The 23569-nt window shown below is 40.3% G+C and overlaps 3 protein-coding genes across 11 annotated transcripts in view; 2 read left to right on the forward strand and 1 right to left on the reverse strand.

Moving 5' to 3' along the window:
* Nucleotides 1-23569, reverse strand: part of LOC128882793 (ubiquitin carboxyl-terminal hydrolase 45) — a 186791-nt gene that overhangs the window by 11008 nt on the left and 152214 nt on the right. For all 9 annotated transcript variants that reach the window (XM_054134544.1, XM_054134541.1, XM_054134540.1 and 6 more), the window contains one exon: nt 6742-6923. In XM_054134544.1, the coding sequence (XP_053990519.1) occupies nt 6742-6923 (182 nt within the window). The remainder of the gene's footprint in view (nt 1-6741; nt 6924-23569) is intronic.
* LOC128882798 (uncharacterized) lies at nt 188-2260 on the forward strand. Its single transcript, XM_054134551.1, has 2 exons — nt 188-1019; nt 2153-2260. The coding sequence occupies exon 1, from the start codon at nt 409-411 to the stop codon at nt 940-942; it is 534 nt and encodes a 177-aa protein (XP_053990526.1). The 5' UTR covers nt 188-408; the 3' UTR covers nt 943-1019; nt 2153-2260.
* LOC128882796 (uncharacterized) lies at nt 2310-6412 on the forward strand. The gene is made up of 2 exons (XM_054134549.1): nt 2310-2983; nt 3042-6412. The coding sequence occupies exons 1-2, from the start codon at nt 2968-2970 to the stop codon at nt 3605-3607; spliced, it is 582 nt and encodes a 193-aa protein (XP_053990524.1). The 5' UTR covers nt 2310-2967; the 3' UTR covers nt 3608-6412.

The raw sequence follows: 23569 nt of genomic DNA on the forward strand, positions 1-23569 counted from the left end.
ATGGAAAGATGGGAAGATAGGGAGTGTAACATAAAAAACTCCTTCTGGAAGAGGAGAGAAGAGGAGAATAAAGAGAAAATGCGAAACATAAGAAAGAAAAACAGATGGGATGTTTCCGAGGAACCAGAGGGTGACCCTTATCCCCAGGAAGCTTATTACAGAGACCTTTCTGAAAAGAACTAGGGATACAGTACATTCTCAAAAAAAACGAAGGAGCCGTCAACCAATGACTGGAAAAAAACGAATACAACCGAACAAAACATTCAGCCACTTTTAGACTGGATAAGGGAATGTAAAATAAAGGATTTTTTAATAGAAAAAATTAACAGAAACAGAAGAATCCTACACCCAAAGAGGATAGATAAAGAAGACAAGGACTATTGGAGGATTAGAAAGGAACATAGACAGATGAGAACTGACAAAGGTCCGGAGAACGACAGGCAGAATCTGCCAAAATATTCATCAGCTCTCACAAGAGAAAGTGAGAGATTTAATTTCTCAAAGCAAGAAAAAGGAAAAGATATGTTTAAATACGGAAGGACCTACAACAGGACAAGAAAAGAGAACAACGAAGGGCTAAAGTACATAAGAAGATTCGAAGGAAGAGCATCGACTGTAAAACAGGCAGAAGAAGAAGAAAAAGCCCTAAGATTCCAGATCCAAGGGGAGATGCCGAACACAGTATGTACAATGCAAGATATACAGATGTTGGAGGAAGACTGGGAGGGTACCCAGGTCAATGAGGCAGCAGCAACGACAGAAGCTGTAATTACTCTGAAAACACAAGAAGAGGTTATTGAAGAAAAAGTGACAGGTGATGATAAAATAGTACTGGAAGAAGAGCAAGGCGTGACAGAAAACGCTAGCGTAATAATAGTCAATGTAGAGGAAGACTTGGAGATGCAATCACAGAGGGATATACGTGCATGTATCGAGGAGTAGTCTTTGGAGAGCACCCAAAAAGAGGATGAGTACCCAGACGGAGGAACGACCTGGGAAGAAGCTGCGAACGAGTCAGGGTAAGTCGAGTTTGATTTATTTAGACTCAGAAAGACTATAGAGACTATATAAATAAAGAAAAAGGAAAAAATAGTTAAAGTTACAAAGTATAGACTGAAAGATTAGTGAAAATAGAATTTATATTTGTGATATTGTTTGATTTTGACTTTGGTGATCAATACTAGATAGGAAATAATAAAAAGGGAAAAAATAGTATAGGGAAAATCAAAAGTAGACAATAAAAACACAGTTTTAGATAGAAATTCGAATAATCAAAAGAAAAATAGAAATACCAAAGGTGCAAACATATAATACAAGTTACGTTTAACAAGTATAGAGGATGTCGAATCATGTAAACGTAGGTCTATGGAACGCGCATAGTTTATTAAAGAAAAGCAACGATCTTCTGAATATTATAGATGGATGGATATATATAGATAGATATATAGACAGATATGGATACATATATACAGGGTGTCCCAAAAGTCGGGGAGGAGCCGGAAATGGGGGGTAGCTGAGACGATTCTGAACAACAATTTCCTTTGCAAAAATGTCGGATGGGGCTTCATTAAGGAGATATTAAGAGAAAACCCCGACCACTCAGAGCGCGCGTAGACCGTTCGAGCGGCCGCGGTAGCGAAGGCTACGCGCTAGGCGGCAGCGTCAATGTCCTTCGATGCACGTCTAGTCACTTGTTCGCGTACAAGCGCAGCCGCCAGCGCGTAGCCTTCGCTACCGCGGCCGCTCGAACGGTCTACGCGCGCTCTGATTGGTCGGGATTTTCGCTTAATATCTCCTTAACGAAGCCCCATCCGAGATTTTTGCAAAGGAAATTGTTGTTCAGAATCGTCTCAGCTACCCCCCATTTCCGGCTCCTCCCCGACTTTTGGGACACCCTGTATATAGAAACGTGGCTCAACGAATTTCCGATAAAAAACATAAAAGGATATATAACCAGGCATAACGACATACCAATTACGGAAAGGAAAAAATATCACGGAACACCAGGGACAGGAATGGTTGTAATATACAGAGATTCATTAAACATTAACTTCATACAAGACAAATTTATTCCAAACGAAATGGAATATATACATTTCAAAATACTTGACTCAAACAATATAACGTTATTTCCAATAATCTTGTTTTATAGAAATCCAAACAAATACTCTAGCAAAAGGGACTGGACAAATTTTTTCAACGACATCAACATGACGGACGAAACCATAATAATAGGCGACTTTAACGCTAAACATAACAACTGGAATTGTAGTTATTCAGATCAATCGGGAAAAGCCTTAGAGAAGGAATTAGAAAACTGGAATCTCATAGTACATAACACGGATACAATAACGAGACAGAGTACAGGTACGACAGCGTCAAATATAGATTTGATTTGATAATATCGCGTCCACATTTAACCAGTTGCATAAAATATACTGAATCCAATATGTGTTTAGGGTCTGACCATCAAATTTTAAATTTTCAAATCTACACAAACGACGATATTGGACTGAACAGGGACGGTACAAGAACAAGGATTAGCAACAGACTGAACAGAGACAAAAACGAGGTAAATTGGAAGGAATTTAGGGACCGATTAGAGAGCGTAAAAAGTAAGTTTTTAGACGAATTAAGATTAATCAAAGAAATCGACGAGAAATACAACTTGTGGAGATATACAATAACGAAATCCATTAACTACATCACAGGGAAAAAAACAGCTAAAATCAGGATCAAACAGTTGGATAACGAGACGAATCGACTTAGAAATAACCGAAAAAAGATCGAACAAAATCACAACAAGAACAGGAAGTCCTGGTGAAAGAACAGTCCAGGAAAGAACGTCGAACAAACAGCTATAAGGATCGAAGAGGGTATCTCGCAGCTGGGAGATTTCCTAAGTGAAAGAAAACTCGATCTCTCGACTGAAAAAATAAAGACGATATTTTTTGGACGACAATCAGAATGAAACAATATCATGGTAAGATTGAAAGACGAATTAGTGCCAATGGAAATAGTAAAATCAGCAAAATTTTTAGGTATAGCAATAGACAACAAATTGACATTCAACGAACATTATCAAGAAATAATGGGTAAAGTAAGGAAAAGGCTGGTCATTATAAACTACTTGTGTCACGGTGAAAAGGGAATCAAACAGAATCAAGCCGCTCACGATGGCAAGAGCATTAGTAACATCGGTGATGGAATACGGAGCAGCCGTGTATATGAACGCAAAGAAACAACAAGGGCTCCAAGAAGACTCGAGTCCAAGGCAATAAGAACGGCGATGGGATACAGGATTTCGACGCCATTGAGTGTTATGTATTCCGAAGCTGGATGGATAGGGTATAAGGATAGAGTAAAAGCGTGTAAATATTGGATGTCTCAAATGGAAAAAGGCATGTCGCAAAACCCCACGTTGAAAATATTCGAGGAAATACAGATGAGAAATGGATTTTCACAGGATGGTTTTAGAAAAGAAAACGTTAACATAACGAACAACATATCAGAGGAAGCATTAAAAAAAAACGTACAAATACAAGGACTTGATATACAAAAGAGATTTAACGAAGGAGAGAATAGAACACTGAAGATGGTTTTTTAACATCGAGCAACAGCAACCGAGAGAAAGCGGAATATTGTACGATACAGAAACAGGTAGATTACTGGAAAACAAACAGATACCGACAAACAGAACGATAGATTTCTTTAAATTTACACACGAAGTGCAGAATGATACAATAGTTTTATTTACAGACGGTAGTAAGATCCCTGGAAGACCAGCCAACGGTATAGGGATTGTAACGTACAAGAACGACATAATCGAAATGGAAGGTTTAGCAGTATCTAACAAGTTTACGATATTCTCGACGGAACTAATAGGAATCAACATAGCCTTAAGGAAATACCTAGAAGACAGAAGATGGAAGAACTGTATAATCCTGACAGATTCGATGTCGGCCATAGAAGCCCTGAAAAACGTGGAGACAAAATACAAAGAATCGAGAGAGAACCCATGGATAGTAGAGACCTGGAAACTCGGAAGAGAAATAAGACCTGGAAAAATTGTGATAGGATGGATCCCGGAACACGTTGGAATAGAAGGGAACGAATGAGCGGACAACGAACCAGATATACGTCAAAGTACCAGATATACGTTTCAAAGTTCCGGCCAAGAAAATACTGACGGATCTGAGACAGGAATTCTGGGACAAGTTCAAAGAGAGAATGTTAGACATAGGTAAAGAAAAAGGAACGTTGTTGATGAACGCGATAGGCCCGGATCATAAAAGATCAAGATACAAGTCTTGGTTTCAGAAGTTTAGAGAGAAACTAAACAGAGACACGATAAGGACCATATCGAGACTGAGATGTAATCACTACAATCTGAAAGCTTCGCTGGCTAGGAAGAATATAATAGAAGAACCAACGTGCGATTGTGGACAAGACGAGGAAGACATCGATCACGTGTTGTTCGATTGTGGATTCTATAACTTCGAAAGAATCAAAGTATGGGAGAGATTAGGACCAGAGATAGATAAAGTCGGTAAATCCGCGTTAGCACTTATAAGACTGAACAAAGTTAAAGTACTTAAGACAATCGATCAATTCCTAAAAGAGATAGGGAAAAGAATATAAAACGTTACGTTACGAGACTGAAAAACGGACAAGCACCGTAAAGAGACAAGGACGATAGGTAAAAGTTAAACTGTGATAGATAAAATATAGTTTAAAAAACTACCGCGTTGCTCTCGATAGGGACAGGCCGGGACAATAATAAAAAACGGCAATGACGAAACACAGGTGCAAGTAGTTAGAAATAGGAAACATATATACGTGTAAAATATAAGAAAAAGTATTTATATTTTTGATATATAGTTTTTTATTGTCGTTAATTAATGCGAATACAGAGTTACGGAGTAGCGCAAGGTATATGAGCAAAGTACAAAAAGCAAAGAGATACCAAAGTTAATGTTCCTAAAAGGAAAAAAAAGAAAGAGAAATTAATATGTGATAAATGTACAAGGAAAAGCGTGATAAACAGAGATATGTAATATTTTTATATATTCTATTTTTGCGTAGATATTCATATACAGTATAGAGTAAAAAGAAAAAAAAAGTCTGACTGAGTATTAATAATTGCAGCCTCGACTTGCAAAAATTTAAAAGTATTAATATATCATCTATCTTATATATTAGAGTTAAGTATAATAAGAAACCCAGCATCCCCCTCCCAAGCGTGCGTGTGTGCGAGTGAGGGTAGGTACGAGAGAAGTTGCAAATAAAAGAAAAGAAAAGAAAATTTGTTGTAACGCAAATAAAAGAAAAGTAAGTATGGAAGAAGAACCGAATGTGAATGTACGAGGTCATGCGTCTGAATAAATTACAGAACGGATGGATGAGTGTTAAAAATAAAAATAAAAATGTAAAAAATGTATAAAATGTAAATAAGAAAAAGTCAGGCGTGGAAGAATGCGAGAGTAAAAAAGAATGGAAGGATGAGTGTTAAACGGTAAAAAGAAATAAATGTAAAAGAATAAATAAAGTCTAACAAAGTTAGAGCATGGAAGAATGAGTGGCAAAGTTCGAAGAATGGTAGGAAGAGGAACGGAAGGATGAGAGCGAGAGAGACAGATAAGATAAGACGAAAGAACTGTAAAAAATGGCACATCACAAAATAGTGCGAAAAGGATGTAGATATTGTTCCTTAGTCACTTTAAATAAAGACGCAAATACGCAAATGTTCAAGATAAAATACATGTAACGAAAAGGAAATGTACAAACGCGTAAACAAGTGCAAAATTTTTTTTTATAAAAACACAAGAATAATGAAAGTATGGAAGAATGTGAGAATTTCCAATGCGATAGGAAATGGGAAAGAACGAGTAAAAGACCTAGGGTATAAATGTAAAAATCTCCTTGGAGTGGAAGAATGAGAGAGTTAGAAAGAAAACAAAAATGTATTTAACAAGTATGGAAGGATGAGAGAGTCAAAGTAAATAAGGGATGGAGCGATAGGTAGAAGCCAAGAAGGAACGGTATGGAAGTATGCGAGTAAAAAGGATGAACAATAAGGAAAAATAAGTAAGAAAGGTACGGAAGGATTAGAGTGAATTCAGTAAACAAGAACAATCTCCTAGGAATGGAAGAATGAGAGATAAGGGATGGAATGGTAGGTAGAATATTAGGTGAGGTGACAAAGACAACGAATCACTCAGTACTGTAACAAGGTTTGTAATCTACCTTATCTCTTAAATAAAGACGCACATACGCAAATATTCACGCCATCTATGATCGTCTGTTTACAACAGAGTGGCATTACCGACCTAATTACCCACCAAACACACGGTCAAAAGCAATATGGCGTCGGATTAAACAGCTACATACGTCAAAAACCCTCAACTTTACACACGCGTATCTTTTTAACTGTTCGATTCCTAACATTTTAACTTACATTTTCGTAATCTGGGCATCAAAAACTACTAAATGGTACAAAAAAAGTTCATCATTTTTGGTGCCCTAAAGTAAAGTTTAACCCTATTTTGTTCTATCGTTTCAATGAACAACTGACGGGGTACAAAAAAAAATACAGCTGATTTTCCTGACACAAGCATTTCTCTCTGTACAGAACACAATGTATGACAAATTTTCGTCCATTTCATGTAACTTGGAACCTAATTTTGCTCTTAATGATAAGAGTACTGTCGTCTATTAATAAAAGCAAGAAAAAATACGTACCTAGAGTCCGAAACATGATACCACTTTCCTGCTGGAGGTTCCACTATAGATGAAAGGTCTGCTGTTGCTTCTTCGGTTTCAGAATCTGAACTTTCGCACGACGAGTATTCTTCCCTCTCGCTGGCATCTTTTGATGGCAAAAAAGACCATCGAGGATCGTCTAATGCTAATGGCATACGTGACTAAAAAGAAATAATTTTCAAAATGTTTCAATTGTAATCCGTAACATTTTTAGTTTTATGAACATTGTTTTACAGTACGTAGACATTTCGTAAAGAAAACTGTTATTCCTAGCGATCGTTTTCAAAACCATAATTAAACTGATTTTGAAAACTGTAAGTATGCGATAGAATAAATTACCCTTCATTCCCCTGTTTCTCTGGGTATACAAATATTGTATATGTGAACATCGTAAGTACAGAGTTTAATTTATTTTTCTTTCCGTTCACGCCAAGATACCTAAGGCTATTCTTTGCATATATACAGAGCTTTCAAAAAGTAACAGATATATTTCAGACAGACTCATTCAAGTCGCTTTTTCGATCGTCTAGGTCCGATTGCGGAAAGAATCCGACGTCATCAATAAGATTTCTATGCGACAAAATCAAGTTGGTCTTAAAATGATCCCTAAAATTGACCCAGAGATAAAACTCAAATCATCTCATGGGTCCTTTTGACTTCTACAACCTTTACCCTGATTCTCTTTCAAGATCACCTCTATCTGTGAGGAAGATTCCATGGATTCGATTCTTTTGCCGTCACAATGAGCCTTAAGTCGACTTTCCATTTGTGTAAGTTCGGGCGGCGAACACGCTTAATCTCCACGTGAAAGTGTCAACTCCTCGAACAGGAGAGTCTGAAGGACCCAGCGAACTGCCACCGCGAACTGCTTATTCACCAAACGAGCACAGAATCCTAAAAAGGCATTATCATCGCTCTCGCCGCCGCAGGCGGTCGACAAAGGGATACGACAGATCGTAAGGACACGACCAGTTTTGCCATTAAGAAATGAATATACCAACCTCCGCAATTTTTATCAGAGCTTTGCAAAAGCAATTTCAATCGATTCCTGATGTTTTTGCAATGAAAATTAAACCACATATGACATAATTTGAACAATAATTAACGAAGTTACATGAAAAATCTGATTGCATAATTGAAAAGTACCTTCGTTAAAAATAGTCCGATTTACACTATGCGTGATATCATTTTAATCGAGAGAACACCAAGAATCCAATCACGTTCGCGTTGTTACGATAAAAAAATAAAAGAATTCGATTTTATGAAAAATTGACGAGTCGATCGCCCGTTCGACCCCAGACCCTTGAGCGAACCCAGGTAGGCGCTCAGCGGAGAACAAAAGATACGGGAAGTCAATCGTAAAATGATGTATTGCTGTAAGTAAAATGTTTATATTTTTCATCAGATTGTCGCAAAAATGATATCAAACACCACTTAATAAGGATATTTTTATTCTTCATCGTATCAACGTGAACGTGATGGCATTCGATTCTTGGTGTTTTTTAACCGACTTCGAAAAGGAGGAGGTTACTCAATTCGACATGTATTTTTTTTTTTTTTTGTATGTTACTCGATTACGCCGAGATGGCTTGACCAATCGGTATGAAACCTGTTGCATCTTGTAGAGCATGTTTCCGGGGTGGTCTCATTATCAAGACATTTTGAGATTTCTCATTTTTTACCCGTTTTTTTTTTTGCAAAAAACCGAAAAATTTTGTACTGCTTCTTACTCCGACACCGATAGACCAATCGGATTGAAACTTCTTGCATCTGGTACAATGTCACTTCCACTTGGTGGCATAAAAAATATTTGACCTTGGTTTATTTTTTACCCCTTTAAATCACTTTTATCGCAAAAAAATACTATTTCACGTATGTTTGGCCTAACATCAATGAAACTCTCTTATATTTTGCTACCAAACAGTTTTTTTCGATGATCCCATTTGCAACCAACGTTTCTGAATTTTGTAACCGATTTCGAAAGAAAGTAGATTGTTTCACAATTGTAATCAGTTTTTTTTTTATTATTACTATTGTTATTGCAAAGTTCCTATTCTTTGATGTAACTCGGTAAGGAAATTACCGAACGTGATGAAACCTTCCACATATAATGTCAGATGATTTAATAATGTTCCCATTTAGAAAAGTTATGAATTTCTTAATGTTTATAATAATTGTTATTGCAAAATTCGTATTCTTTGATGAAACGCTGCAAGGAATTAACTGATTGCGATGGAGCCTTCCGCATTTCATGATAGATGAATTCGTGGTGTTCCCATTTCCAAAAATTTATGGACACTTTCATTGTTTAAAACCATTGTTGGTGTAAAATTGCTATGCCCTGGTGTAGCTCGACAAGGAATTTACCAAACGCAATAAATCCTTTCATATTTAGTTGTACATGTATTCCCGATAATCCCCTTTGCAACTATACAGGGTGTCCCAAAAATGTTGGATGTCCTTGAATGGGGTGTTTCGGGGGGTGATTTGAAACCATTTTTTCTTAGCGAAAATGTTATTCGAGGCTTCGTTAAGGAGATATTGACAGAAACCCCCGACCAATCAGAGCGCGAGTATGCCGGTGGAGCGTCTGCGGCCGCCTAGCGCGTAGCCTACGCTACCGCAGGCGTTCCACTAGCATATTCACACTCTGATTGGTCGGGGTTTTCTGTTAATATCTCCTTCGCGAAGCCTCAGACAACATTTTTGCTAAGAAAAAAGTTATTCCGAATCACCCCCCCCCCCCCCCCTCAACCACCGCTTTCAAGGAGCTCCAACATTTTGGGGACACCTTGTATATTGCGCATAACTATTGTTATAGCATAAAACGTATTGATTATAGATTGCCACTAAAAAGAGCGAAATAAAATAATTTGTGGAAAAAGAAATATAACCGACTTCGAAAAACATTAAAACTTCAGTGAAAAGTATGAAATAATTTCTAGTTCAGTTTTGTGAATATTCAACAGCTCTATACATGCAATTGCTAAAAGTTTGACAAACACAGCGAAATAATGAAATAATTTCTAGTTCGTTTATATTACATATTATTCAATAATATATTACCTTTCTATTTCCTTTATATTAAATTATTTCGTAGTCGGCGCAAAATTAAAAATATTTAATTCCTGCTTGAGTTAGTTTTGGGTGATGGCGGCAATGAAGGTTGAATGCTTTTAATGTATACATGTATACTGTCTACGTGAAAGTCCAGGTCGGTCCCCTGGGCTTGTTGATGGTAATAGACTTCCCCAGGAAAAGAGGACCCAAAAGCAAAACTCTCTACAATTGCTCATGACTAGAGTTTTACGTTGTTTCGAAGTACTTGCCTAGATGAAATTTAATAATGGACAGGGCTTATCTTTCCATTCTCTTTCCTGGTCGGCGGTGTGAGGGTTCGTTAGAATAAGAAACCCTACCAGTGGTCACTGGTACTAATAATCAGTTATTAGGCGCCTATTTGTCGTTTTAGAAACCCATCACCTTCGTGCGGGTGCAGGTATGACCGTGTAGCCTAGGTACTGCTATACGAGCGTTCCATAGGTACTGTCCTATGGAACGCTCAGCCAGACAATAAATGTCTACGTGAAAGTACTGTCTGCGTAGATTTGGAATAGTTTTTGGTGGAGACGCCGATAGAGAAAAGTGCTAATGTATATGATGTCTAAAGTAGATATGATAATAGCAATAATTTAAGGGCATAAGTTTTGTCCCGCCGACAGAAGTCAAACCAAATTTCGTAACTTTTAATGTAAGTAATTTTTAATTTTGCGCCGAGTACGAAAAGATTATTTAAGATAATTTAATATAAAGGAAATAGAAAGGTAATATATTATTGAATAATATGTAATATAAACAAATTAGAAATTATTTCATACTTTTCACTGCGTTTTGTCAAACTTTTAGCAATTGCATGTATAGAGCTGTTGAATATTCACAAAACTGAACTAGAAATTATTTCATACTTTTCACTGAAGTTTTAATGTTTTTCGAAGTCGGTTATATTTTTTTCCAAAAAATTTGTTTATTTCACACTTTTCAGTGTCAATATTTAAGCATTAGGCTTCATGCAACAATAACAATATTTATAGTATGAAATAGCAAATGGTATTGGGTAATGGGTTCGGAGAGTATCGCGATATCCCAATAACACCACTGGATTACTTCCAAGCACGCATTCTGAGCAACGACAGACGATTTCAACGAACAGATTACTTGTTCTTTGCACTATCTGTTATTGAATATTACCGCGCAAAAGCTAGCGTCTCGGTATCATGTAGAATGCGCCAAGGGGAACACACTCCAACTAGACTAATAGATAATATTTACCTAATCATGAGAAACATATGAGGTTCGGCATCATATTGGAGACGATGCTGTTCCGAGCTAATCGCCATGGTGCGGTCTTGGACCACCGACATGATATGCTACATTTTCCTGCAACGAATTGGCCAGATATGTTGAAAGCGTTCCTAATATCGGAAGGCCGTTCCTCCGAGGAGGCTGGAAACCTCACATTCACAGATCGATTGAAATTAGTTCAAAGATACCCAGTAGTTGTAGCAAGACAATATACGGTACGCGTTAACGCATTAATGCAGTATATAAAGGGGACCCAATGTCTAGGCGGCGTTGTTTTCGATTATTGATATAGAATCGAATTTCAAAATAGAGGGAGCCCGCATTTGCACTTGCTTATTTGGTGTGCAAACATACCGGATTTCCTAACCAACGAAGGGGTCAATGTTATCGAGAATGTTGTATCGTGCTCAATAGAAACCGCGGAACAAAATGTAAGTAACATAGTTGAGAAAGTCCAAATTCATAAACACACTAATACTTGTTACAAAGATCGAAATAATCGTTCGTGTCGATTTGGTTTTCCCAGACCGATAAGCGAACGAACAATGTGCCTAGATCCTGACGACACACTTGCCAACAACGGACGTTTCTGCGTACTGAAACGAATTGCGAACGAAATAATGGTGAATAATTATAATCCCGCTCTTTTAAAGATATGGTACGCTATTTTAAAGATTAGTGACAATGTCTCAAGTAGAGATGTTATGCGAACGAAGAAGAGTTCCCTTAACCGGAAAATTTGAGGATGGAGCAGCTGTAAGAATATTCCCAACCATAAAATTAGTGGATGAATATAACACCAAAATGTCTGATAAATTAGCAAAATCACGTCGAATGTATGTCATCGATTCAATAGACGAATCTCGCGAGGCAGCTACTTATGGAAAAAGACCACCACAAGGTGTCATACCTGCAAATGTAAATAACTGTGGCGGACTTTTACATACAATATTGTTAGCCGAGGGATCGCGAATCATGCTACGACGAAATATATCCGTTTCTGATGGTTTGATAAATGGCGCAATGAGACTAACAAAGAAATTTATATGGCCGGCACTTCGGCGAGATCAGCTGGAACAGGGAGAATTGCCGAACTCTGTACTTATAGAATTTGACGACAAATCCATTGGTAACAGGTTCAAAGATATCGACGGATACATTCCAATCTCCCCAGTGACCGCAACGTTTCCAGCAACAAGAGGTTACGGAGACGCAGGATGTTACCACTTATACTAAGCTGGGCAGTAACGGTTCACAAATTATAAGGGACAACGTTAGATAAAGCTGTAATCGATCTGGGCAAAAAGAATTTTGCTAAAGGTCAAATGTACGTTGCTCTTAGTCGTGTTAAAAATTTACATGATCTAGCTTTATCTGATTTAGCAATAAATAAAGTACTGAATAAACCGCACGACGAAAAAGCATTAGCGGAAATGGAAAGACTAAGGCGGCACTTGTTAATACAGAGAAACACTCCAAAACATCTCCCAGCGAACGAAACACTTGGAAACAACTGAAGTACACTTTACTCTTAATCATCGAGATATTGAGAACGCCCACATTCAATTCACCAGCGATTCATTACAAGCACGGTAATATTATTAAGTAATTACAACATAAAATATGTACCAAATGGAATTACGGGGAAAGCATCCCTGAACCTGAATCGCTATTTTTCATGTTTAAATATTTATAGTTTACATATTGTTTATAAGTTCTTTGTTTGTTTGTCTGTTTGTAAGTCAGACCACCAAGATAACCTGATACAGCATGTGGAAGACCCCACCCCGGGTAATAAACAATAAGAAAGAATTAGGAATTTTCCAATAACAATAATTATAAACAATATGAGAAAAATAGAAATTTTGCAATAACAATAATTATAAACAAAAAGAAAAATCATTTTTTGCAAAGTGATCAGCACGAAAACGAGACCGGCAGCAAAATGTACTGGGTTTCATCGATTTCATCGAATTCAGTCGGAACGTACGTGAAATAGTACAATTTTCGATAAAAAGTGCAATAAAGTGGTAACAAATGGAAATAGGTCAAATGTCTTTTTAAGCTTTTAAGAGGCAACGAAGCCCCACCAAATGCAAGAAGAATCAATCCGATTGGTCAATTCGTTACGGAATAAGAAGCAATACCAAATTTTTCGGTTTTTTGCTAAAAAAACGGGTAAAAAATGAGAAATTCCAAAATTTTTTGGTAATGGGACCACCTCGAAGATATGCTCTACAAGATGCAACAGGATTCATTCCGATTGGTCAAGCCATGTCGGCGTAATCGGTGAACAGACATTTAACAAAAAAAAAAAACATATATATACAGGGTGTCCCAAAAGTCGGAGGAGCCGGAAATGGGGGGTAGCTGAGCCGATTCTAAACAACAATTTCCTTTGCAAAAATGTCGGATGGGGCTTCGTTAAGAAGATATTAAGAGAAAACCCCGACCAATCAGAGCGCCCGTAGACCGTTCGAGCGGCCGCGGTAGCGAAGGCTACGCGCTGGCGGCCGCGCTTGTACGCGAACAAGTGACTCGACGTGCATCGAAGGATGTGATGCTGCCGCCTAGCGCGTATATATATATACGTGTCGAATTGAGTAACCTCCTCCTTTTCGAAGTCGGTTAATAATGAATATATTCTCTCTATGAAAATAATCTCTTAGTAGGTTGGGATAGTATTTGATGTAGGTGGCGATATTGAATAATATTAATGTATATGATGTCTAAAGTACATAGATATGATGATAGCAATAATTTAAGGGCATAAGTTTTGTTCCACCGACACAAAGTTAAACCAAATTTGGTAGTTCTGAATTTAAGTAATTTTTAATTTTGCGACGACTACGAAAAGGTTATTTAACATAATTTAATATAAAGGAAATAGAAATTTAAAATATTATTCAATACTATTTAATATAAAAGAAATAAAAATTATTTCATACTTTTTAGTGCAATTTTGATATTTTTTTGAAGTCGGTTATATTTTTTTTCAAAAATTATTTTATCCCAGTTAAAATGATACACTGGCCTTCAAAAGAAATGGTACACTATATTAAAACGTCATAACTCAGAGAGTTTTCAACCGATCTTCGGAAAACTTCGTGAGGTTTAGTTTTGAAGTGTCCTTTGGGTGTGTGCAAAGTTGCATTGACGAGGGTTGATGAAAAAGGGTTAATTCACCCCCCCCCCTTAAAGAGATAATGCAGAAAAACGGCACCTCAGAAGGGTCCAGGGGTGACGGAAAGGGATGAAAAAATCAAAAAACCCTTTGAGGCGACTCTGTTTGATGCCCCCTAAAAAATGCAACCCTTGAAATCGCTCTCGGACAAACCCACCCCTCACAACCCCCCACCCCCCCTAAAATCCACAATTTTTGGATGACAGTCCCGATTTTGGACTCGATGCATTCTCTGGACTCCCCTGATCCAGGAAATGCCATCACTCATGCCGTGCTCCTCATAGCTACCCCTTGAGGGGGTGGAACAGCTCGCGACTTTTCAACACCCTTCGTAAGGGAGGACTTCCAGACATCAAAGAGCGATGAAATTCACCATGTTTGTTCTCTATACGTTAAGAATGAAAGCCCAACAGATCCCGTTTCGAAGACTGCCCCCTAAGCTGAGCAGTGGTGGCCTAAAGTTAGAGGTGTAAGTGTAAGGGTTGGAACGATGTTTCGTTGCGTGGAACACATGTGGTACGGTCCAAGGCATTGGAGTGACACAGTTTTGATGTCTTTTCCCCTCGTGAATAGCATTAAAATATGAAAATGTCGTTTTTTTGGAAAACCCACCTCCCGTCTTCAGACCCGTCTGTGGGGTGAACGAGTAACTCCATGTCAACGTCCGAGAGCGATTGCAAGGGGTGCATTTTGTAGGGGGCATCAAACAGAGTCGCCTCAAAGGTTTTTTTTATTTTTCACCCCTTTCCGTCACCCCTGGACCCTTCTGAAGTGCCGTTTTTCTGCATTACCCCTTTAGGGGGGGGGGGGTGAATTAACCCTTTCTCATCAACCCTCGTCAATGCAACTTTGCACACACCCAAAGGACACTTCAAAACTAAACCTCACGAAGTTTCCCGAAGATCGGTTGAAGACTCTCTGAGTTATGACGTTTTAATATAGTATCCCCCTTTTTTTTAAAGCCATTGTATCTCAAATCGCGTAAATCAGACTATTATCAACGAAAGTACTTTTCAATTATACAATCAGATTTTTCATGCAATTTCGTTAATTATTGTCCAAATTATGTCATGTGTAGGTTCATTTTCATCGCAAAAACATCAGGGATCGATTGAAGTTGCTTCCGCAAAGTTCTGATAAAGATTGCGGAGGTCGGTATTTTCATTTCTTAATGGCAAAATGAGTGGTGAGTGCGATCTGTGAACCGATGGATTGCCGCTTTCGGCGAAAAAAAGTATTGGAGTCTCGCTTCAAATCACTCGAAATGATCGTTTTTTTTTAAGCGTTCGAGCGTTAACTCCAAGCTTGCGTGGCATGGTTTCGGCTGTCATAACGAGCCCATCGTCGTGAATGCTCTCCGTGCGAGTGAATACAGTGATGTTTGTACTTTTTTACAGCCTACATTTGTATGCTATTTCTACAGATTACTTGCACATGCGCATTTATTGCTTATCACTACTAGTTCATACATTAAAAATAAACAATAATTATTGCTGAAAATTAAACGAAATTTGTTCAAGATGATATAATTGTTCTTGTCAGTCATATCTGTTGTTCGAATTGAACTTGTAAAAAACATAAATGCACAAGATGCAATTGTTGTTCATGAATTACAGTTGAAAAATATATAGAACTTTGTAGCAAGTGTATAAACATTATTGTGTTATAAAAAGTGTTAGACAAAAATAAGGGTTTCCATTTGAAAAATGAAAATTTACTAAAACAAGGTCAAGGTTAAATCTGAGGTTACAGAAAAATAGAACTTTTGCAACTTTAAAATCCGTGTCGAGTTATTTTTTCCATTAATGCATAGATTTTGAGATAGGGGGTGAGTCCGTTACTTTTTTAAAGTCCTGTCTAATAAGAACGTGTCCGCCGAAATTTCCAAACCGCTTAACATAATTAAAAAGAAAATGAAAAAAAAAACACGTCGAACTTCAAAAAAGTACAAAAATTATACCAAGTACATGAAAAAGTGGAGGACCCAAGGAGTTATCATAGAAAAATAGAAGATTCCCATAAAAAAACTACAAGAAAGTAGAAAAAGATGTGAAATCGAAATGAACTGCCAGTACATGAAAGTCCTTTCCAATAAAGTGCAAAGGCGACATTGTCTGTGTAATTCTGCTGAAAGTAGAAGTCAATTAGATGGCTTTTGATTAACTCTGCTTAATCCAATTGTAATTAAATATTTTTTAATTACATTGTTTGTAATTAATTACTCAGAACCCTACTCGGAATTAGTTGCACATTTCGGGTCGATTCCTGAGGCAACCCCTAGTGTATCCCCACTACTGCTCTAGGATCGATGGCCGTGATTAAAAATTTCCTTGCGCTGTCAATATTTTTTATTTTCACAGATAATTAAAGTTATTAATATTATGTTTAGGTCTATAAACATCTTTTATATACAGGGTGTCTCAAAAATGTTGTAACACCTTGAAAGAGGTGGTTCGGGGGGTGATTTGAAACACCTTTTTCCTTAGCGAAAATGTTGTCCGAAGCTTCGTTGAGGAGGCATTAACGGAAAACACTGACCAATCAGAGCGCGTGGATACCGTTGGAGTAGCCGCGATAGCGAAGGCTACTATTTATAGGATAGTATTTTTACTATCGCGAAAAAAACGAATGAGAGCATTAAACACGGGAAAAATAAAAGAACCGGTAAACGTGCATTTGTGCCACGCGAGGGAAAGTTTGAGCATAGCAATAGATCAATGAAACCTGAGGGATGTTATAGATGTTGGGAGAAGGGACATATAAAACGATTTTGTCCAATAGCTAACGAACAAATACAGGTATCACGCGAGGAAAAGGATGGGATAAATTCTTTAACCGCTTAAGGACTACGCCCGAGTATACTCAGGCGGCTACTATGTGCCGAAAATCCCACTCCTGAGATAACTCAAGCAAGCTTTACCTGCAGAAAAGACCACTCCTGAATATATTCTGGTGAAAATAAATACGACTTCTGGTATGTAGAAGCGCAGATTACAGATGGGCAACCCTGTGTAAATTTTTGTACAATGTACGCGAGTTGTTTTAATTTTTTTTCACACATTTGTATTAGGATTAATGTTACAAAAATTAATCAGTAGATATCAACTTTCAGTCCCACTTTGGGCTGAAATGGCTTTTATGAGGGATATATATGTTCAGTAAATAAAATTCGACCATAAAAAAAATGTATTATTTTTTCCATTTTTTAATTTTGTAATGATTACTAAAGGGGTTAAATAACACCGGAAGAGAAAATAACCAAAAGTCGAAGGTAAAGTGTAATTTCTGCGGATTAACGGGACATTCAGAGGACTAAGCGGGAGTCTAGATGACTACCCGTCGGAGACGCGCAATCATTATCCGTATTAGAAGTAGTGGGAAGGCAAAAAAATAAACCTTACAAAACGTGCTTAGTAAACAATTCCACAAAACAATGTTCAATAGATTTAGGGAGCGAATGTTCTATTATAAGAGAAAGTATAACACGAGAATTAAATTTAAATTTAAAATCGACTAATGAGATATTATCTAGATTCAATTTTTCAGAAATGAGTCCAATAGCATATTCCAAAATCGGCTTAATAATAGACAACATCAAGTTCAGGATTAAGGTTTATATTTTCCTCGATCATCAATTATCAAAGGAAATCTTGATTGGTCGAAATGTACTAAAACCGAGGGTGCAGGTATTTACGGACGTCTCAAATACCACTCTTTTACAACAAACAGACAGTATTATTCGGGTAGAGAATGTAGATGTTTCCATAACCATTAAGGAACAAGAGATACACAGTGAACATTTATAGGGAGATAACAACGCGTTTAACAATATTATTAAATCGTTATCGCGGCAATATAGCTTTGAAAATGGAAGAGTTAAGCGAGGCTAGATTGGGATAGTTACAAATTGAACTACTTAACAATAAACCGGTGTATCATAGGCCCTACCGTATGTCAAGGGTCGAATGCGAAAAGTTACAGGAGATCATCAGAAGATTAGAATCAAGCGGTATAATCAGGGAAAGTACCTCACCATACGCGAGATCGGCCTTTTTGGTTCCTAAAAAAAAGGAAGGTAACCGTATAGTCGTGGACTATCGAGCCTTAAATAAAATAACTAAACGCATTAAGTATCCACTTCCATTAATAGAAGATCAAATATGCGTTAAGGCATATTTCATTTCGTTAGACTTAAAATTCGGATTTTACCAAATACCAATGCACCCCGATTCAATCGAAAAGAATGCTTTTATTACACCCGACGAGCACTGGGAGTTTTTAAGAATGCCGGTGGTACTAGCTAATTTTCCAGCCGTTTTTAAAAAAAAACTATAAGTGTTGAAAAACACAAATACAACAGTATATATCGACGACGTAATAATAGCGGTCAAAAGTATTGAAGAAGGGTTTAAAGAACTAGAACTACACTGGCCCGCAAAAAAATAGGGAAACTTTTTCAAACCGTCGTAACTATGGGAGTTTTCAACCGATTGAAATGAAACTGCGTGAAGAGTACTTTTGAAGTGCAGCCGTACGTGGTCAGTCCACGTTAAATTGGAGTCCGGTCAGGTCTAACCACGTACGGCTGCAGGCCCTCGCTCCACTTCTGCATGCCGGCTTCGTCCGGCCCACTTAATACTCTTTCAAATCTACTCCGATTTGACAACGAAAGCGTGATTGAAAAAATCTGAATTTTTTGGTATCTGTTAATAAAGCATTCGCGCGTCCGAATCCATGAACGGCGTTGGCGTGGGGTTACTCGTTCACCCTGCAGATGGGCTTGAAGTTGGAAGCGAAGTTTTTAAAAAAATCGACATTTTCGTATTTTATTGGCATTTACGCAGGAAAAAAGCATCAAAACTGTGTCAGCCCGATGTCCTGAACTGTAGAACATGTAATCCACGCAGCGTGAACGCGTTCCAACCCTTGCACTTGTGGGTGGACCACCCCTACCTCTGCCCTCCCCTCCCTTCAGTTCGGGGGCAGTTTTCAAAACGGGACCTTTTCGGCATTCATCCTTAATATATCGAGGACAAACATGGTGAATTTCGTCGCCTTCCGATGTGTGGAAGTGCTCCCTTACGACGGGGGTTGAAAATTTGAGAGCTGTTTCACCCACACAAGGGGTGCCTATGGGGTGCACGGTATGTGTGATGGCATTTTCTGGATCAGGGGAGTCCAGAGAATGCATTGAGTCCAAAATCAAGACCATCGTCCAAAAATTGTGGATTTTAGAGGGGGTGGGGGTTTGTGGGGGGTGGGTTTGTCCGAGAGGGATTTCAAGGAGTGCATTTTGTAGAGGGCATCAAAAAGAGTCGCCCTAAAGGTTTTTAAAATTTTTTTAACCCTTTCCATTACTCCTGGCACCTTCAGAAGTGATGTTTTTCGACGCGCTCCCCTTTAAGGGGGTGAATTAACCCCTTCTCATCAACCCGCGCCAATGCAACTTTACACACGTCTAGGGGACTCTTCAAAAGTGTTCCTCACGCAGTTTCATTTCAATCGGTTGAAAACTCCCATAGTTACGACGGTTTGAAAAAGTGTCCCTATTTTTTTGCGGGCAAGTGTAGTACTCAAGGCTTTTGGAAAGTACAATTTTACCTTAAATCTAAGAAAATGTAGATTTTTTCAAGAATAAATAGACTATTTGGGTAGGGAAATATCTTCAGAAAGTGTCCGACTGTGATTGAGAAAAGTTTTTGGCTTTTGTCGAAACCACGGATCCGATAAATCTTAAACAGGTGAAACAATTTTTAGGCCTTGTCGGATTTTTCCGAAAATTCATCCGACATTACGTGCAGAAGGTAGTCCCTTTAACAAATTTACTAAAACATAATGTCGCGTGGGAATGAGGACCTCGACACTCAAAAATAGTGCAAGAGATAAAAGACATCTTAACCTCTTTACTTGTATTAGCAATTTTTGATCCGGAATTAGAGACAGAAGTGCATACGGACGCTAGTGTCATTTGGTTAGGAGAAATTTTAATCCAAAGGCATAACAATTAGAAAATGGTAGTATCCTATTACAGTCGTAAAACAAGTCCAGAGAAACAAAAACATTCCTATGATTTAAAAACCTTAGCTGTGTTCGCGGCATTTAAAACGTTTCGTGCATATCTAATAGGCATTACATTCGCCCTTATAACTGACTGTAACGCTATCAGAGCAACCGCAAATAAAAAGGACATATTACCACGCGTCGCGCGCTGGTGGGTTTATTTCCAAAATTACGATTTTGAAATTAAATATCGCCCGGGAGCGCAAGTGAAACATGTAGATTATTTAAGAAAAAACTCGGTAGAATGTTTATCTATCGACGTAACACCAGCGGAGTGAATTAAAGGCGGGGCAAATGCAAGATGAAGAAATCGAAATAATCAAAAAAATATTAGAAACAGGTGATAGACAATCCGCAGTTAAACAGTATTTCTATCAATATGATTTAAAAGGAATAGTAGTTTGCCGAAAGACTGAAAATGAGAATAAATAAGTTTTACCTCGTATGTCACGCTGGAATATAGTTCAAATGTGTTACAAGACAGCGAAGGCCCAGGCGTAGACGACGCTCCTCGGCTCTCTGGACAGGGATCCATGAGGGCGCCCCTACAAGTTGCTGATGGGACGACTTCGCCCTTGAGCGCCCCCACTGACGGAGAGCCTGAACCCCCAGTTTCTCGGGCGGGTCGTGGACACGTATTTCCCCCTAGTGAGGAGGCGTCCCGACCAGTGCCCGAGACGGAGGCCCCCAATGTGGATCAGCAGCCAACGTGGGGGTCGCGGATAGGAAGATGGCTGGGATGATCCGTCACCTCTGGGGATAGAATATCCGGCCGAGCCTGGACCTTGGCCCTAAGCGTTCTGATCGAGAAGGTTAAAGGGGTGTTTAACACTTGTCTGGTGTCGGGAGAATTCCCCCGAACATGGAAGAATGGGCGGCTGGTCCTTCTAAAGAAGGAAAGAAGGCCCGCGGAGTCTCCCTCCGCATACCGACCGATATGTCTACTGGATGAGGTGAGGAAGATGCTCGAACGCATCATTGCGTCCCGCCTCACCAGTCACCTGTCGCGCGTTGCCCCCGATCTGGCTGACTGCCAATTCGGCTTCCGAGAGGGACGGTCGTCTGTAGATGCCATTATGCGCGCCCGGTCTCTCTCGGAGAACGGCAGTCAACCAGGGTGTGGTGTGTTTGGCGATATCGTTAGATATCATCAACGCAGTCAACACCCTGCCCTGGGCAGCCGTAAGGGAGGCACTTAACTACCACCAAGTTCCTCCCTCTCTAAGGCGGGTGATCGGGGTCTATCTAAGCAATAGGTGGATAGAATACCCAGGCCGGTACGAAATTGAACGGAGGGAGGTGGGCCGCAGGGTCCCACAGGACTCAGTTTTGGGCCCGTTGTTGTGAGACTTCGGATACGACGTGGTTCTACGGGCCCCGCTCCCTGACGGCGCCAGTCTCGTCTGCTTTGCAAACGATACATTAGTGGTTGACGTCGGGAGCACCTTTGAGAGGACTGTCCGCCGTGCGGAGGTGGCGTTGGCGGCTGTCGTCGCTAGGTTCCGCGGCCTAGGGCTAAGGGTGGCCGTAGAAAAGACTGAGGCCATTTTGTTTCATGGCGAGCCTCGGTCTATACCGCTGCCCAGGTCGTGGGTCCGGATTGGAGGACCCTGTGTCGAGATCGGGTCTCGCATGAAGTATCTAGGACTCGTCCTCGACAGCCACTGGCACTTTTAGGCTCACTTCGACCGTCTGATCCCCCGAGTGGAAAGGACGGCGGCCTCGCTTGGCCGCCTTTTGCCTAATATCGGGGGACCTGGGGATCGGATGCGCTGCCTGTATATGAAAGTAGTGCGGTCTATGCCACTGCACGGGGCCCCAGTCTGGGCCACGGACGTGTTGGCCAGCCGGGGCTGCAGGCAACTGGTGCGTCGGCTCGAGAGGCGGATGGCCATTAGAGTCATTCGCGGGTACCGCACCATCTCCTACATGGCGGCGCTGGCTCTGGCGTGTGAAATTCCCTTCAAGCTGCAGGCGGCTGTGCACGCATAAATTTACACCCGCGTACGGGCTATCCGCCGTGCTCGGCGGACCTCACCGGAGCTGGAGACGGTTGAGGAGTCCATACGCCACGCGTGGCGACTCGCGCTCGAAAATTGGCGTCTAGAGCTCAGCTCCCACGCCGACGAGCGGCGTCCCCGGGGCTCTCCTGCCTTATATTAAGAGATGGTGCAAGAGAGGCTTTGGGAAGCTCACCTACCGGGCGGCGTAGGTATTCACCGGGCATGGTTGCTTCGATATCTACCTGTGTCGCATCGGTCGGGAAGCGACGACACCCTGCCACCACCGTGGCGAGGAGGAGGACTCGGCGCAGCACATGCTGAAGGTGTGCCCCGCCTTTTCAGCGCTGCGCCGAGTCCTAAGAGCCCAAATCGGATATGACCTTTCGCTCTCAGCAGTAATTGGGGTTATGCTAGCGAGCCACGCACCTGTTTGGTTGTCCAAATAGGAGGGGAGGTGTACCCCTACGTGGCGCGTCTCCAGGTTGCAGATAGGGGTAACTCCCCGGCGGGAAAGACCGTCTAGGACGGACTACCCTTAGCCGGGGAGTCGGGGCTAGGCCCCCGCGGACAAAACACCTAAGGAAGTGATATGGCACGTTGGCAGCAATGCTGACGTGGCCACAGGAAAGAGCACGGCACGTCGGTAGAAACATCGACGTGGCCACAGGAAAGAGCACGGCACGTCGATGGAAACATCGGCGTGGCCACAGCAACAGATATGGCACGCTGGCAGTAATGCTGGCGTGGCCACATTCAAAAAGAATTCCACCATCTTAGGAAAAGGAGTCACGGAACCACATAGATGGATCCACCGACTCCATGAAAGTGGTGGTGTCCCTTGCCACAGAACAAGGTATCAGCAAGGCAGGCACCAGACGGACTGAGGGGCATCTCGCAGAAAAACCGTACAGGAACGACACTGCACAGATCCCCTACTCCGCTGGGTGTAGAATAGAAGGACATAGCAAGGGAAAGAGTAGAGCACGGGGCAGGCCATGGTACCATACCAAGAGATGAGAGCGGGAATATCCAGTACTTTACTCACCGTAGGCCACCGTACCTATGGCTGACGACGTCTGAGTCCCCCCGCTCGTGTTCCGATCAGACTTCTCACTACAGCAAACGAAGAAAACTAGTAACAGGAAGCACGCAAGGCAGAGGGGTGCGCTGAATGCGCCTCAGCGTATCCACCGTAATC

This window comes from Hylaeus volcanicus, unplaced genomic scaffold (assembly GCF_026283585.1).
Source record: "Hylaeus volcanicus isolate JK05 unplaced genomic scaffold, UHH_iyHylVolc1.0_haploid 12186, whole genome shotgun sequence".
NCBI lineage: Eukaryota > Metazoa > Arthropoda > Insecta > Hymenoptera > Colletidae > Hylaeus > Hylaeus volcanicus.

Excerpts from the sequence above, each read along its gene's own strand:
- LOC128882798 (XM_054134551.1), top strand. The coding sequence starts at position 409 with ATGAGAACTGACAAAGGTCCGGAGAACGACAGGCAGAATCTGCCAAAA.